Raw genomic sequence first — 13,756 nt, 5'->3', positions numbered from 1 at the left:
GATTGATGTTAGGGTAAGGGTTAAGGTTATGATTGATGTTAGGGTAAGGGGTTAAGGTTATGATTGATGTTAGGGTAAGGGGTTAAGGTTATGATTGATGTTAGGGTAAGGGGTTAAGGTTATGATTGATGTTAGGGTAAGGGGTTAAGGTTATGATTGATGTTAGGGTAAGGGGATTTAAGGTTATGATTGATGTTAGGGTAAGGGGTTAAGGTTATGATTGATGTTAGGGTAAGGGGTAGGGTAAGGGTTAAGGTTATGATTGATGTTAGGGTAAGGGGTTAAGGTTATGATTGATGTTAGGGTAAGGGGTTAAGGTTATGATTGATGTTAGGGTAAGGGTTAAGGTTATGATTGATGTTATAGGGTAAGGGGTTAAAGGTTATGATTGATGTTATAGGGTAAGGGGTTAAGGTTATGATTGATGTTAGGGTAAGGGGTTAAGGTTATGATTGATGTTAGGGTAAGGGGTTAAGGTTATGATTGATGTTAGGGTAAGGGTTAAGGTTATGATTGATGTTAGGGTAAGGGGTTAAGGTTATGATTGATGTTAGGGTAAGGGGTTAAGGTTATGATTGATGTTAGGGTAAGGGGTTAAGGTTATGATTGATGTTAGGGTAAGGGGTTAAGGTTATGATTGATGTTAGGGTAAGGGGTTAAGGTTATGATTGATGTTAGGGTAAGGGGTTAAGGTTATGATTGATGTTAGGGTAAGGGTTAAGGTTATGATTGATGTTATAGGGTAAGGGGTTAAGGTTATGATTGATGTTAGGGTAAGGGGTTAAGGTTATGATTGATGTTAGGGTAAGGGGTTAAGGTTATGATTGATGTTATAGGGTAAGGGGTTAAGGTTATGATTGATGTTAGGGTAAGGGGTTAAGGTTATGATTGATGTTATAGGGTAAGGGGTTAAGGTTATGATTGATGTTAGGGTAAGGGGTTAAGGTTATGATTGATGTTAGGGTAAGGGGTTAAGGTTATGATTGATGTTAGGGTAAGGGGTTAAGGTTATGATTGATGTTAGGGTAAGGGGTTAAGGTTATGATTGATGTTATAGGGTAAGGGGTTAAGGTTATGATTGATGTTAGGGTAAGGGGTTAAGGTTATGATTGATGTTATAGGGTAAGGGGTTAAGGTTATGATTGATGTTAGGGTAAGGGGTTAAGGTTATGATTGATGTTAGGGTAAGGGGTTAAGGTTATGATTGATGTTAGGGTAAGGGTTAAGGTTATGATTGATGTTAGGGTAAGGGGTTAAGGTTATGATTGATGTTAGGGTAAGGGGTTAAGGTTATGATTGATGTTATAGGGTAAGGGTTAAGGTTATGATTGATGTTAGGGTAAGGGGTTAAGGTTATGATTGATGTTATAGGGTAAGGGGTTAAGGTTATTGTATGAACGTCCCAATGATCCCGAATAGCACTAGCGATGTTCCTGCCAGACAACCTCGCAGAAAGGAAAACGCCTCTGATTGTACGTGCAAGGATGTAACGACGTCTCTGATTGGACGTGCAAGGATGTAACGACGTCTCTGATTTGCACGTGCAAGGATGTAACGTCGTCTCTGATTGGACGGGCTATGATGTAACGTCGTCTCTGATTGGCCGAAAGCATTGGGAGCTTGTGAGCTTCTTTTTTGAACGTAAATACAGTCAGCTGCATTTACTTCCTCAGAGCTTGAGTGGTGCCTCGTCAGGGAGAGTACACAGCTCTCTGACAGAATATAAAATATGTACTTTTATTAGGACAATATGTTGTTTTAAGTTTAGGTTTTTCCCAAGACGGGGTCTGCAAACAGCTTGCCATGGTTGTTTTGTCTTTAGTACTCATTCTACAAAGTTTCCTAATTTGGTTAGTTAGCTAGATTTTTCGGCCTGTGTATAATTCACCGATATTTTGGCCTTTCTAAACAGGCATCTAAATTGATTTCCATTCAAGGAACTTATCATTGGATTTACCTTGTAAGGATGGATTTGGAAAACGTTACTAAAGATTTCGGTCCAGTCACCAGTCGCTTGACCAGCAGACCCGACAGAGTCCCGGGCCTTTCCTCCATGTCGGACACGGTGATGACCTCGCCTTGCATCAACCTCTTCTCTCCTGGACCCACACGTCTACTGTCTCCCGTCACTAATCTGGCCCTAAACATGAACAATCTAGCTGGACTTGGGAGGTAAGAGTGTAATACAGTGTATGTTGCTATGCTATGTTGTTTTCAGCTCACCGTGCTTCTTCTACACCTGCATTGCTTGCTGTTTGGGGGGTTTTAGGCTGAGTTTCTGTACAGCACTTTGAGATATCAGCTGATGTACGAAATGCTTCATAAATACATTTGATTTCGATTTGTGAAAGCTGCAGGATAACTACATTTGTGACATTACATCGGGAGCCGGTGTGTTTGCATTGTTCTGGTGGTTTGCGACAGAAAGTAACCCCACCACCATACAGGCGGTTTCACCGCAAAAAAACGCTTCCTGTCAACAAAGATATATATATATATATATAATCTGTAGAAACGTAATCTTTATGATTCCTTACTAACTACAGTATTTACCAGGTGTAAAGTGAAGTGCATCGAGGTCAAACACGTCTGAATCCAACTTGGTAATTGCTAGTTTGGCTGGGTGTTAGAAAAGTTAAGTGATTATGTAACCCGTTCCTTTACAGCCAACCGTGTGATACTCCAAAGCGGAAACAACGTGTTCCCCTTCTGAAGATTCCTTCCGTCGCCTCTGACTGCTCCTCTGATGCAGGTAAGACAACATCATAAGACTGCTGCAAATGGTTCATCGCAGTAAGTGTCAATCAAATGCTGGCAATAGGAACTTGGCATGCTATTTTAAAAGGTCAAATATAATTTTGCCAGGTGTGTAGCCCTATAGGCCTTTATATTTGGTCATGTCCCGTTTTATAATTATGCTCTTTTCACTTGTGCAGTTTGACCACCTTGAATAAATGTGTAGGATATTTTACTTTTTTTACCAGTACAGGACAATACATGATACCGATTTTTTTAGTTATTAACAGGGCAGGAAAAAGGCCAAAATGTACATGACTAAATATTATCTATTATGTGTCGCCGTGTAAACCTGTGGGGTAAATGTGTTCTGATTTGAACTAGTCAACTGTTTACGATCAGATGACCTGCTGAGACGTTTCTCCATCTTCCTCCAGGTCTTGGTATGGATTCCCCCAGCCCCATGGACCCCATCCACGTTGAGGAGACGTAAGCAAGATTCCTCTTGTCTGTCCCTATCTATCTCTCTTTTTCAGCAATGCTTACCCTCCCTTCCTCTGTACTATCCCTCCTCTTCCTCATCCCAATGGAACACGGATAGTGTCATCTGCTCAGCTGTGTTCTGGGATTAGGCGTTTGTGAAGATTCATTCATTTTCATAAAGCAGATTAACAGACAAGATGTTCTTATACTATAGAACTTTCCCTAGTAGAAGGATGGGCTCATTGGAGATGTTGAAAACCACTGGGATGTCAGTCCTAAGTCATTATTATTTATCACCCTAGTAGAAGGATGGGCTCATGGGAGATGTTGAACACTACTGGGATGTCAGTCCTAAGTCATTTATCACCCTAGTAGAAGGATGGGCTCATGGGAGATGTTGAACACTACTGGGATGTCAGTCCTATTCATTTATCACCCTAGTAGAAGGATGGGCTCATGGGAGATGTTGAACACTACTGGGATGTCAGTCCTAAGTCATTTATCACCCTAGTAGAAGGATGGGCTCATGGGAGATGTTGAACACTACTGGGATGTCAGTCCTAAGTCATTTATCACCCTAGTAGAAGGATGGGCTCATGGGAGATGTTGAACACTACTGGGATGTCAGTCCTAAGTCATTTATCACCCTAGTAGAAGGATGGGCTCATGGGAGATGTTGAACACTACTGGGATGTCAGTCCTAAGTCATTTATCACCCTAGTAGAAGGATGGGCTCATGGGAGATGTTGAACACTACTGGGATGTCAGTCCTAAGTCATTTATCACCCTAGTAGAAGGATGGGCTCATGGGAGATGTTGAACACTACTGGGATGTCAGTCCTAAGTCATTTATCACCCTAGTAGAAGGATGGGCTCATGGGAGATGTTGAACACTACTGGGATGTCAGTCCTAAGTCATTTATCACCCTAGTAGAAGGATGGGCTCATGGGAGATGTTGAACACTACTGGGATGTCAGTCCTAAGTCATTTATCACCCTAGTAGAAGGATGGGCTCATGGGAGATGTTGAACACTACTGGGATGTCAGTCCTAAGTCATTTATCACCCTAGTAGAAGGATGGGCTCATGGGAGATGTTGAACCCATGATTAGTCAGATGCACCACTCCCCTTGCTCGGATATAGAAGCAAACAGTTCTAGTGGTGTTACGGATGGATATTTATACCTGACTTTTTTTTCTTATAGAAGTGTTATACAGTTTCTAAAATGTTAATGAATTATTGTGGAAGGCATCATCTCATAGCAGTGGGCTTCAGAGGAGTAATGGGAAAGTAATTCTGCTTTGAAAGTTGATAAACTTGTAACGTCACTTTTTAGAAAATGGCCTTTGAATGTTTGGATACTACTACTGGAGAGCTGTTCTTTGTCTACCCCCATTCAGCATTATTTCTACCGTCTTAACCCTTAAAGAGATGGGTGGGGCTAACCTGTGAGGCCATGTGCTAAACAGAGTGAGTAGTGTAGTAAACAACCAAATGTTTAATGGTTAAAAGTGGGGAAAGTAGTAGCCTACAATAAGGGGAAAACTCCAGGTAAAAATACACTATCTAGTCTTTGGCCTTGATCCGAATCTGACTTTGGTGCAGGTCATGTTCCTCACATTAGTCTCTGGTAAACACACACTATATCAAATCTGTTTATTTGTCACACAGGACACAGAAGGTGTAAACGGTTTGGTGAAGTGGTTATTTGCGTAGTAGCTAATTCTACGGCACTTTTATTCTTGTTTTTCAATGAAAATGGTTTTCGGATTTGACTAATATTACTACACAGATCATACAAGTAATGCTAGCTAGAGAGCCAGTAAGCTAACATTCGCTAGCTAGGTAACTGTATGCTTTAACTTGCAATGAAAATGACTTCCTGACAATAATGAATGAGTCACAGCAGACTAGAACCATTTTAACTCTGTTCTGTTTGTAGCTACATCTTGTTTGGCTGCGTTGTGTCAAGTCACTGGTTCACACTGACATGGCCTGTGCAGAAAGTAGCCCATCACTTTTTCCTTCTGATCTGTCGAGGGCGACTGCCAAATTCAGGGCATCAATGCTGTAGAAAAAAAGTAGCACAATTTTTGTAGTTCTCAAAGGCTAAAGTTATGTTTATAAAAAATAAAATAAAAAAGCTGTGGTAGAAAGCATTACCTACACATACTGAGCATCTCAGGTTATGCTACATGGCAGACGAATCCAAACTCCTCTCCCGACAGTGTCCAGCCCATCAATTATCTCAGCCAATCATGTGTTAGCGGGAAGTTTCATGTCTTTTTCTGTAGCTACACTCATAATTTAACAATTTTATTTGTGTTTACAGATGGAATAGAAGTGTTTTATTAAGGGGCACATGAAAGTTCACATGTACCAGAAGGCATTTCAAAATACAAAATGTTTGATAAACATGTCGAAGAGGTTCAAATACCTCTCCAGTGAGGTAGTGACGTGCGATTATACTTCTAGCTTTCCTGAAACTAGTCACTTATTAGCAGCCCTCCCCCCCTGTCGTTCTCCTCTTGTCTCTTTCTGTCTGTGTACTCTCATCTCTTCCCCTCACTGGTTATTTAGCATACAGGCTCTGCTCTGTTGTACAGTGATTAAGGAGAGACCGCCTCTTGCCCCTCTCTGTCCTCTTCTTCAGTAGAGGCCTGTCCCGAGAAGGTCATTTAGTTGCAGACCTCTTCTGGCCTGGTTAGTGGCGAAGGCTTCCTGGGTCCTTTTCGCTGTGTAGGGCAGGGATCTCAATAAATTGGTGTGTCGCTGTATGTAAATGTTTGTCTCTGGCAGGTTTGAGAAGGCCGTTCTCCAGTCTGGAAGAGTTGTCAATGAGTAAGTGCTTAGTCCCTGGTGCTCAATGAATAGCTTTTTAATATCGTTTCCTCTTTTCAATGTTCATGATCCATATTCTCCATTTTGATTTAGTGACTGGCTCATCTGTGTTTACTGACGGTGTTGATCCTCTTTCCCCACTTACAGAAACATGCCAATCCGAAGAATCAACTCTCTGCCTCTGCAGCTGCTGGACTTCAGCCCGGCTCTGAAAGGTCTGGTCCCCGGGAGCCAGAGTCAGCAGCGCCATGGGGCCTTTGGACGGCACGGTTCAGCCCAGGATACAGCCACCTCCTCTGGGCACAGCGGTCACGGTGGACAGGGAAACAAGGAGAACCAGGAAAGCTTTGAGTTTAAGAAGCCCACCAAGCCCATGTCACCCTGCCGTATGAGGTCCTTCCATAGTGAAGGAGAGGAGGAGAACAAGGACTTTGCCCCCTGGCCCAAGGATTTTGGCCCAGCGCTCGTGGTGGTTAGCACGGACACACACACACACACACTCTGACACTCCCACGTCATCAATATGTGACAGCGGTTGTGCTGATGTTCAGACGACATCAAAGTTAACCCTTCCGTTGCTCCTGCTTTTCTTCCTGTAGCTATCTCCGTCCCAACGCTCATTGGATGACAGAAGACCCACCTTCCCGCATCGCTGCTCCCTTGACGATGACGGTTTCCTTGACGTTCTGGATGACTGTGAGGAGGAGTGTGACATGCCCATGGGGATGTCCAGCCTGCTGACCGCTCCGCTTGTGAGGGACCGCACCACGCCAGGAGATGACTCGGTATGGATGTTTGGCCACCAGATGTCTGGTTTTAGTCTGGTTCTGATTTCTTCAAAGAAAGACAGGCAGTCATTTGACTTTTTAGTAATTTTTAAAGGAAGTTTACCCCAAAATACAGAAATTCCAGAAATTCCAAACCAGAAATTCCCGTTACTGTAGTTCAGTGACCGGATCTGGAGCGCCCGTTACTGTAGTTCAGTGACCGGATCTGGAGCGCCCGTTACTGTAGTTCAGTGACCGGATCTGGAGCGCCCGTTACTGTAGTTCAGTGACCGGATCTGGAGCGCCCGTTACTGTAGTTCAGTGACTGGATCTGGAGCGCCCGTTACTGTAGTTCAGTGACTGGATCTGGAGCGCCCGTTACTGTAGTTCAGTGACTGGATCTGGAGCGCCCGTTACTGTAGTTCAGTGACCGGATCTGGAGCGCCCGTTACTGTAGTTCAGTGACTGGATCTGGAGCGCCCGTTACTGTAGTTCAGTGACTGGATCTGGAGCGCCCGTTACTGTAGTTCAGTGACCGGATCTGGAGCGCCCGTTACTGTAGTTCAGTGACCGGATCTGGAGCGCCCGTTACTGTAGTTCAGTCACTGGATCTGGAGCGCCCGTTACTGTAGTTCAGTGACTGGATCTGGAGCGCCCGTTACTGTAGTTCAGTGACTGGATCTGGAGCCCGTTACCCAGTTACTGTAGTTCAGTGACCGGATCTGGAGCGCCCGTTACTGTAGTTCAGTGACTGGATCTGGAGCGCCCGTTACTGTAGTTCAGTGACCGGATCTGGAGCGCCCGTTACTGTAGTTCAGTGACCGGATCTGGAGCGCCCGTTACTGTAGTTCAGTGACTGGATCTGGAGCGCCCGTTACTGTAGTTCAGTGACCGGATCTGGAGCGCCCGTTACTGTAGTTCAGTGACCGGATCTGGAGCGCCCGTTACTGTAGTTCAGTGACTGGATCTGGAGCGCCCGTTACTGTAGTTCAGTGACCGGATCTGGAGCGCCCGTTACTGTAGTTCAGTGACTGGATCTGGAGCGCCCGTTACTGTAGTTCAGTGACCGGATCTGGAGCGTCCGTTACTGTAGTTCAGTGACCGGATCTGGTTTGAGAAGAGAAAGTGACAAGCCAAGCGTGTGGAGGTATGTAGCCTGATCCTTGAAGTTTGAAGCTTGAAGGACTTTGGAGGACCGTTTCTACAGCTGCAGCACCAGTCTGTTGAACCAGGGATGTGTTTGTCCATCTGCAGCACCAGTCTGTTGAACCAGGGATGTGTTGGTCCATCTGCAGCACCAGTCTGTTGAACCAGGGATGTGTTTGTCCATCTGCAGCACCAGTCTGTTGAACCAGGGATGTGTTGGTCCATCTGCAGCACCAGTCTGTTGAACCAGGGATGTGTTGGTCCATCTGCAGCACCAGTCTGTTGAACCAGGGATGTGTTGGTCCATCTGCAACACCAGTCTGTGTTGATCCATCTGCAGCACCAGTCTGTGTTGAACCAGGGATGTGTTGGTCCATCTGCAGCACCAGTCTGTTGAACCAGGGATGTGTTGGTCCATCTGCAGCACCAGTCTGTTGAACCAGGGATGTGTTGGTCCATCTGCAGCACCAGTCTGTTGAACCAGGGATGTGTTGGTCCATCTGCAGCACCAGTCTGTTGAACCAGGGATGTGTTGGTCCATCTGCAGCACCAGTCTGTTGAACCAGGGATGTGTTGGTCCATCTGCAGCACCAGTCTGTTGAACCAGGGATGTGTTGGTCCATCTGCAGCACCAGTCTGTGTTGATCCATCTGCAGCACCATTCTGTGTTGAACCAGGGATGTGTTGGTCCATCTGCAGCACCATTCTCTGTTGAACCAGGGATGTGTTGGTCCATCTGCAGCACCAGTCTGTGTTGGTCCATCTGCAGCACCAGTCTGTTGAACCAGGGATGTGTTGGGTCTGCGGTCCAGCTACTGCTGTGGCTATAGTGGTGGGGGCCACCTCAAACTCAAATAAATACGTTTCGTGACGCCGTCTGCCATCAGACATTTGCAGGTTGTTTTACTTTGTGTATTTCTGTCTTCACTTCCCTGCTGAAAGCCCCCTCGTCTGTGAATAAGGGCGTAACGTGCCGTTTGTCCGTAGCAAGGATTCCCCAGAGAGTGGTTACTCATCAAGGATTCCCCAGAGAGTGGTTATTCATCTCCACTGCTGTGGCAGTCGGCTACATCACAAGGATTCCCCAGAGAGTGGTTACTCATCAAGGATTCCCCAGAGAGTGGTTACTCATCTCCACTGCTGTGGCAGTCGGCTACATCACAAGGATTCCCCAGAGAGTGGTTACTCATCAAGGATTCCCCAGAGAGTGGTTACTCATCTCCACTGCTGTGGCAGTCGGCTACATAACAAGGATTCCCCAGAGAGTGGTTGACACGTGACCCGTTGACACCTGACCCTTTTTTTTACAGTTGTGTCAGTACACTAATACAGGGGGTGAGAGGGCAAACTCCACGAAACAAATTTTCAATGTATGGAATCACTTGGTAGTTACTGGATTCTGGGTGGCTCTTATCCAGTGCAACACTGTCCGGTGTTCAGTAGGAACAACTACACTATCAGCACAGTCCGTGCTAATTGTTCACGGTAGCATCAAACTAACTTCGTCTTTGTCCTCAGCCGGTGGTTCGTTGTCGGCCTCGGGGTCTATTCCGCTCGCCCTCCATGCCCAGCCAGGCGAACCGCACACCTCTGAAGCGCCCCCAGGACGAGAACACGCCGGTCAGAGTGAAGAGACGACGCAGCCTGGCGGAAACTCATGGCACCACCATGGACCAGGACGACAGCTCTCCCAGCAAGATGGTACGTACCTTCTCATAGTACTTCCTGCTTAATGTCTTCACCCCCTAGTCAACTGGTCCTGGTACTTCCTGCTCATTGTCTCCACCCCCTAGTCAACTGGTCCTGGTACTTCCTGCTTAATGTCTTCACCCCCTAGTCAACTGGTCCTGGTACTTCCTGCGTAATGTCTCCACCCCTTAGTCAACTGGTCCTGGTACTTCCTGCGTAATGTCTCCACCCCTTAGTCAACTGGTCCTGGTACTTCCTGCTTAATGTCTCCACCCCCTAGTCAACTGGTCCTGGTACTTCCTGCTCATTGTCTCCACCCCCTAGTCAACTGGTCCTGGTACTTCCTGCTCATTGTCTCCACCCCCTAGTCAACTGGTCCTGGTACTTCCTGGCCTCGTTTCACCGGGAGGGGGGGAAATGGCCTCGTTTCACCGGGAGGGGGGGAAATGGCCTCATTTCACCGGGAGGGGGAAATGGCCTCATTTCACCGGGAGGGGGAAATGGCCTCGTTTCACCGGGAGGGGGGGAAATGGCCTCGTTTCACCGGGAGGGGGGAAATGGCCTCATTTCACCGGGAGGGGGAAATGGCCTCATTTCACCGGGAGGGGGAAATGGCCTCATTTCACCGGGAGGGGGGAAATGGCCTCATTTCACCGGGAGGGGGAAATGGCCTCATTTCACCGGGAGGGGGGAAATGGCCTCATTTCACCGGGAGGGGGGAAATGGCCTCATTTCACCGGGAGGGGGAAATGGCCTCATTTCACCGGGAGGGGGGAAATGGCCTCATTTCACCGGGAGGGGGGAAATGGCCTCATTTCACCGGGAGGGGGGAAATGGCCTCATTTCACCGGGAGGGGGGAAATGGCCTCATTTCACCGGGAGGGGGGAAATGGCCTCATTTCACCGGGAGGGGGGAAATGGCCTCATTTCACCGGGAGGGGGAAATGGCCTCATTTCACCGGGAGGGGGGAAATGGCCTCATTTCACCGGGAGGGGGAAATGGCCTCATTTCACCGGGAGGGGGAAATGGCCTCATTTCACCGGGAGGGGGGGAAATGGCAACTTTAAAATAGAGTTTAATGGCTGTGATGGGAGAACTGAGGATGGATCAACAATATTGTAGTTACTCCACAATACTAACCTAATTCACAGTAAAAAGTAGGAAGCCTGTACACAATACATGTTTATTTATTTTTCTCTAAAACATGCATCCTGATTTGCAACAAGGCACTAAAGTAATACTGCAAAAAAATGTTGCGACTCAAATAACACTTTGTGTTCAGGACAAAAAGTTATGTTTTGGGGCAAATTCAATACAACACATTGTTGTTTACCACTTTCCATGTTTTCAAGCATGGTGGCTGCATCATGTTATGGGTATGCTTGTGTTATGAACCGGCTCGTAACAAAGGGGGAGACAACACAGAAATAACAAACATATTTATTAAAGTCAACTCTATCCAAGTAACGTGTGTGTGTGTGTGTGTGTGTGTGTGTGGGGATGTATACATAGATGGTGATAATGAAGGGTGTTGAGAGGTGCCAAAACAAATGAACACAAATAATTACCAAAATGCCACAACCAAAAACAACAGTTTGTCTGTGTGGAGAGTCTCCTCGCTGTATTTATCGCCGGGACACACCCGAGCCCAGGTGTGTCCCAGTTGGCTGATGACCCACCCGGCTTCGCCCACTGATATCTTATTAAGGAAAATGAGCAAAGAGAGAATTCGTCAGACAGAGTAGGAGGGTCATGACCACCTAAGACCCCGGAACACCACACTAACCAAACACAAACAATACTGCTCTGGTAAACGCTACCCAACTGCCCCAGCCAACCTCGTCCTCCCCAGAGCTCAGCAACCAATACTGCTCTGGTAAACGCTACCCAACTGCCCCAGCCAACCTCGTCCTCCCCAGACCTCAGCAACCAATACTGCTCTGGTAAACGCTACCCAACTGCCCCAGCCAACCTCGTCCTCCCCAGACCTCAGCAACCAATACTGCTCTGGTAAACGCTACCCAACTGCCCCAGCCAACCTCGTCCTCCCCAGACCTCAGCAACCAATACTGCTCTGGTACGCTTTAGACACCTTGTAGAGTCAACATGGGCCAGCATCCCTGTGGAACGCTTTCAACACCTTGTAGAGTCAACATGGGTCAGCATCCCTGTGGAACGCCTTCAACACCTTGTAGAGTCAACATGGACCAGCATCCCTGTGGAACGCTTTCAACACCATGTAGAGTCAACATGGGCCAACATCCCTGTGGAACACTTTCCACACCTTGTAGAGTCAACATGGGTCAGCATCTCTGTGGAACGCTTTCAGACACCTTGTAGAGTCAACATGGCCCAGCATCTCTGTGGAACACTTTAGACACCTTGTAGAGTCAACATGGGCCAGCATCCCTGTGGAACGCTTTCAACACCATGTAGAGTCAACATGGGCCAGCATCCCTGTGGAACTCTTTCAACACCTTGTAGAGTCAACATGGCCCAGCATCTCTGTGGAACACTTTAGACACCTTGTAGAGTCAACATGGGCCAGCATCCCTGTGGAACGCTTTAGACACCTTGTAGAGTCAACATGGGCCAGCATCCCTGTGGAACGCTTTCCACACCTTGTATAATCAAACTGGACAATGTCTAGGGGTGTGAATACAGTCAAACTGGACAATGTCTAGGGGTGTGAATACAGTCAAACTGGACAATGTCTAGGGGTGTGAATACAATCAAACTGGACAATGTCTAGGGGTGTGAATACAATCAAACTGGACAATGTCTAGGGGTGTGAATACAATCAAACTGGACAATGTCTAGGGGTGTGAATACAGTCAAACTGGACAATGTCTAGGGGTGTGAATACAATCAAACTGGACAATGTCTAGGGGTGTGAATACAATCAAACTGGACAATGTCTAGGGGTGTGAATACAGTCAAACTGGACAATGTCTAGGGGTGTGAACACAATCAAACTGGACAATGTCTAGGGGTGTGAATACAATCAAACTGGACAATGTCTAGGGGTGTGAATACAGTCAAACTGGACAATGTCTAGGGGTGTGAACACAATCTGAAAGCTCTGTACAAACTCCGGCTGTTAATTCTACATGAGCCCCTGAAATTGCCCTCTCTCTCGCTTTCTTTCTTTCTTTCTTTCTCTCTCGCTCCATCCAGGTCTGTTCTGAGCGCCACATACAACGTTCCAAATCATTCTGTAACCACACAGAGATTGAGAAGCTGCTGGACAAGGAGCTAATTGGCGATTTCACCAAATCCTTCGCCCTGTCTACCGTGGAGGGAAAACACCAGGACCTCAAATACATCACTCCTGAGATGGTGAGGAACAGTCACCCTTTCATTTCTTTACCACGATACCTTGTTCTGTCCCTTTACCTGAGATGGTGAGGACCAGTCACCCTTTCATTTCTTTACCACGATACCTTGTTCTGTCCCTTTACCTGAGATGGTGAGGAACAGTCACCCTTTCATTTCTTTACCACGATACCTTGTTCTGTCCCTTTACCTGAGTTGGTGAGGACCAGTCACCCTTTAATTTCTTTACCACGATACCTTGTTCTGTCCCTTTACCTGAGATGGTGAGGAACAGTCACCCTTTAATTTCTTTACCACGATACCTTGTTCTGTCCCTTTACCTGAGTTGGTGAGGAACAGTCACCCTTTCATTTCTTTACCACGATACCTTGTTCTGTCCCTTTACCTGAGTTGGTGAGGAACAGTCACCCTTTCATTTCTTTACCACGATACCTTGTTCTGTCCCTTTACCTGAGATGGTGAGGAACAGTCACCCTTTCATTTCTTTACCACGATACCTTGTTCTGTCCCTTTACCTGAGTTGGTGAGGAACAGTCACCCTTTCATTTCTTTACCACGATACCTTGTTCTGTCCCTTTACCTGAGATGGTGAGGAACAGTCACCCTTTCATTTCTTTACCACGATACCTTGTTCTGTCCCTTTACCTGAGATGGTGAGGAACAGTCACCCTTTCATTTCTTTACCACGATACCTTGTTCTGTCCCTTTACCTGAGTTGGTGAGGAACAGTCACCCTTTCATTTCTTTACCACGATA

General features: G+C 46.6%; 1 protein-coding gene across 8 annotated transcripts in view; it reads left to right on the top strand.

Annotated features, from left to right (window-relative positions):
* The first annotated feature begins 1,657 nt into the window (after nucleotides 1–1,657).
* Nucleotides 1,658–13,756, top strand: part of LOC118380261 (M-phase inducer phosphatase 2-like) — a 20,012-nt gene continuing 7,913 nt past the window's right edge. For 7 of the 8 annotated variants that reach the window (XM_052508808.1, XM_052508810.1, XM_052508811.1 and 4 more), the window contains exons 1-8: nucleotides 1,659–2,172; nucleotides 2,667–2,752; nucleotides 3,174–3,225; nucleotides 6,020–6,061; nucleotides 6,209–6,533; nucleotides 6,661–6,846; nucleotides 9,493–9,675; nucleotides 12,842–13,003. In XM_052508808.1, coding sequence (XP_052364768.1) covers nucleotides 1,967–2,172; nucleotides 2,667–2,752; nucleotides 3,174–3,225; nucleotides 6,020–6,061; nucleotides 6,209–6,533; nucleotides 6,661–6,846; nucleotides 9,493–9,675; nucleotides 12,842–13,003 — 1,242 coding nt within the window. In that variant the 5' untranslated portion in view covers nucleotides 1,659–1,966. Of the gene's footprint in view, nucleotides 2,173–2,666; nucleotides 2,753–3,173; nucleotides 3,226–6,019; nucleotides 6,062–6,208; nucleotides 6,534–6,660; nucleotides 6,847–9,492; nucleotides 9,676–12,841; nucleotides 13,004–13,756 lie in introns of all 8 variants that reach the window. The other variant, XM_052508809.1, reaches the window with a different exon arrangement.

The sequence above is a fragment of the Oncorhynchus keta genome, unplaced genomic scaffold (assembly GCF_023373465.1).
Source record: "Oncorhynchus keta strain PuntledgeMale-10-30-2019 unplaced genomic scaffold, Oket_V2 Un_contig_3880_pilon_pilon, whole genome shotgun sequence".
NCBI lineage: Eukaryota > Metazoa > Chordata > Actinopteri > Salmoniformes > Salmonidae > Oncorhynchus > Oncorhynchus keta.
This window is presented reverse-complemented; position numbering and strand designations above follow the sequence as displayed.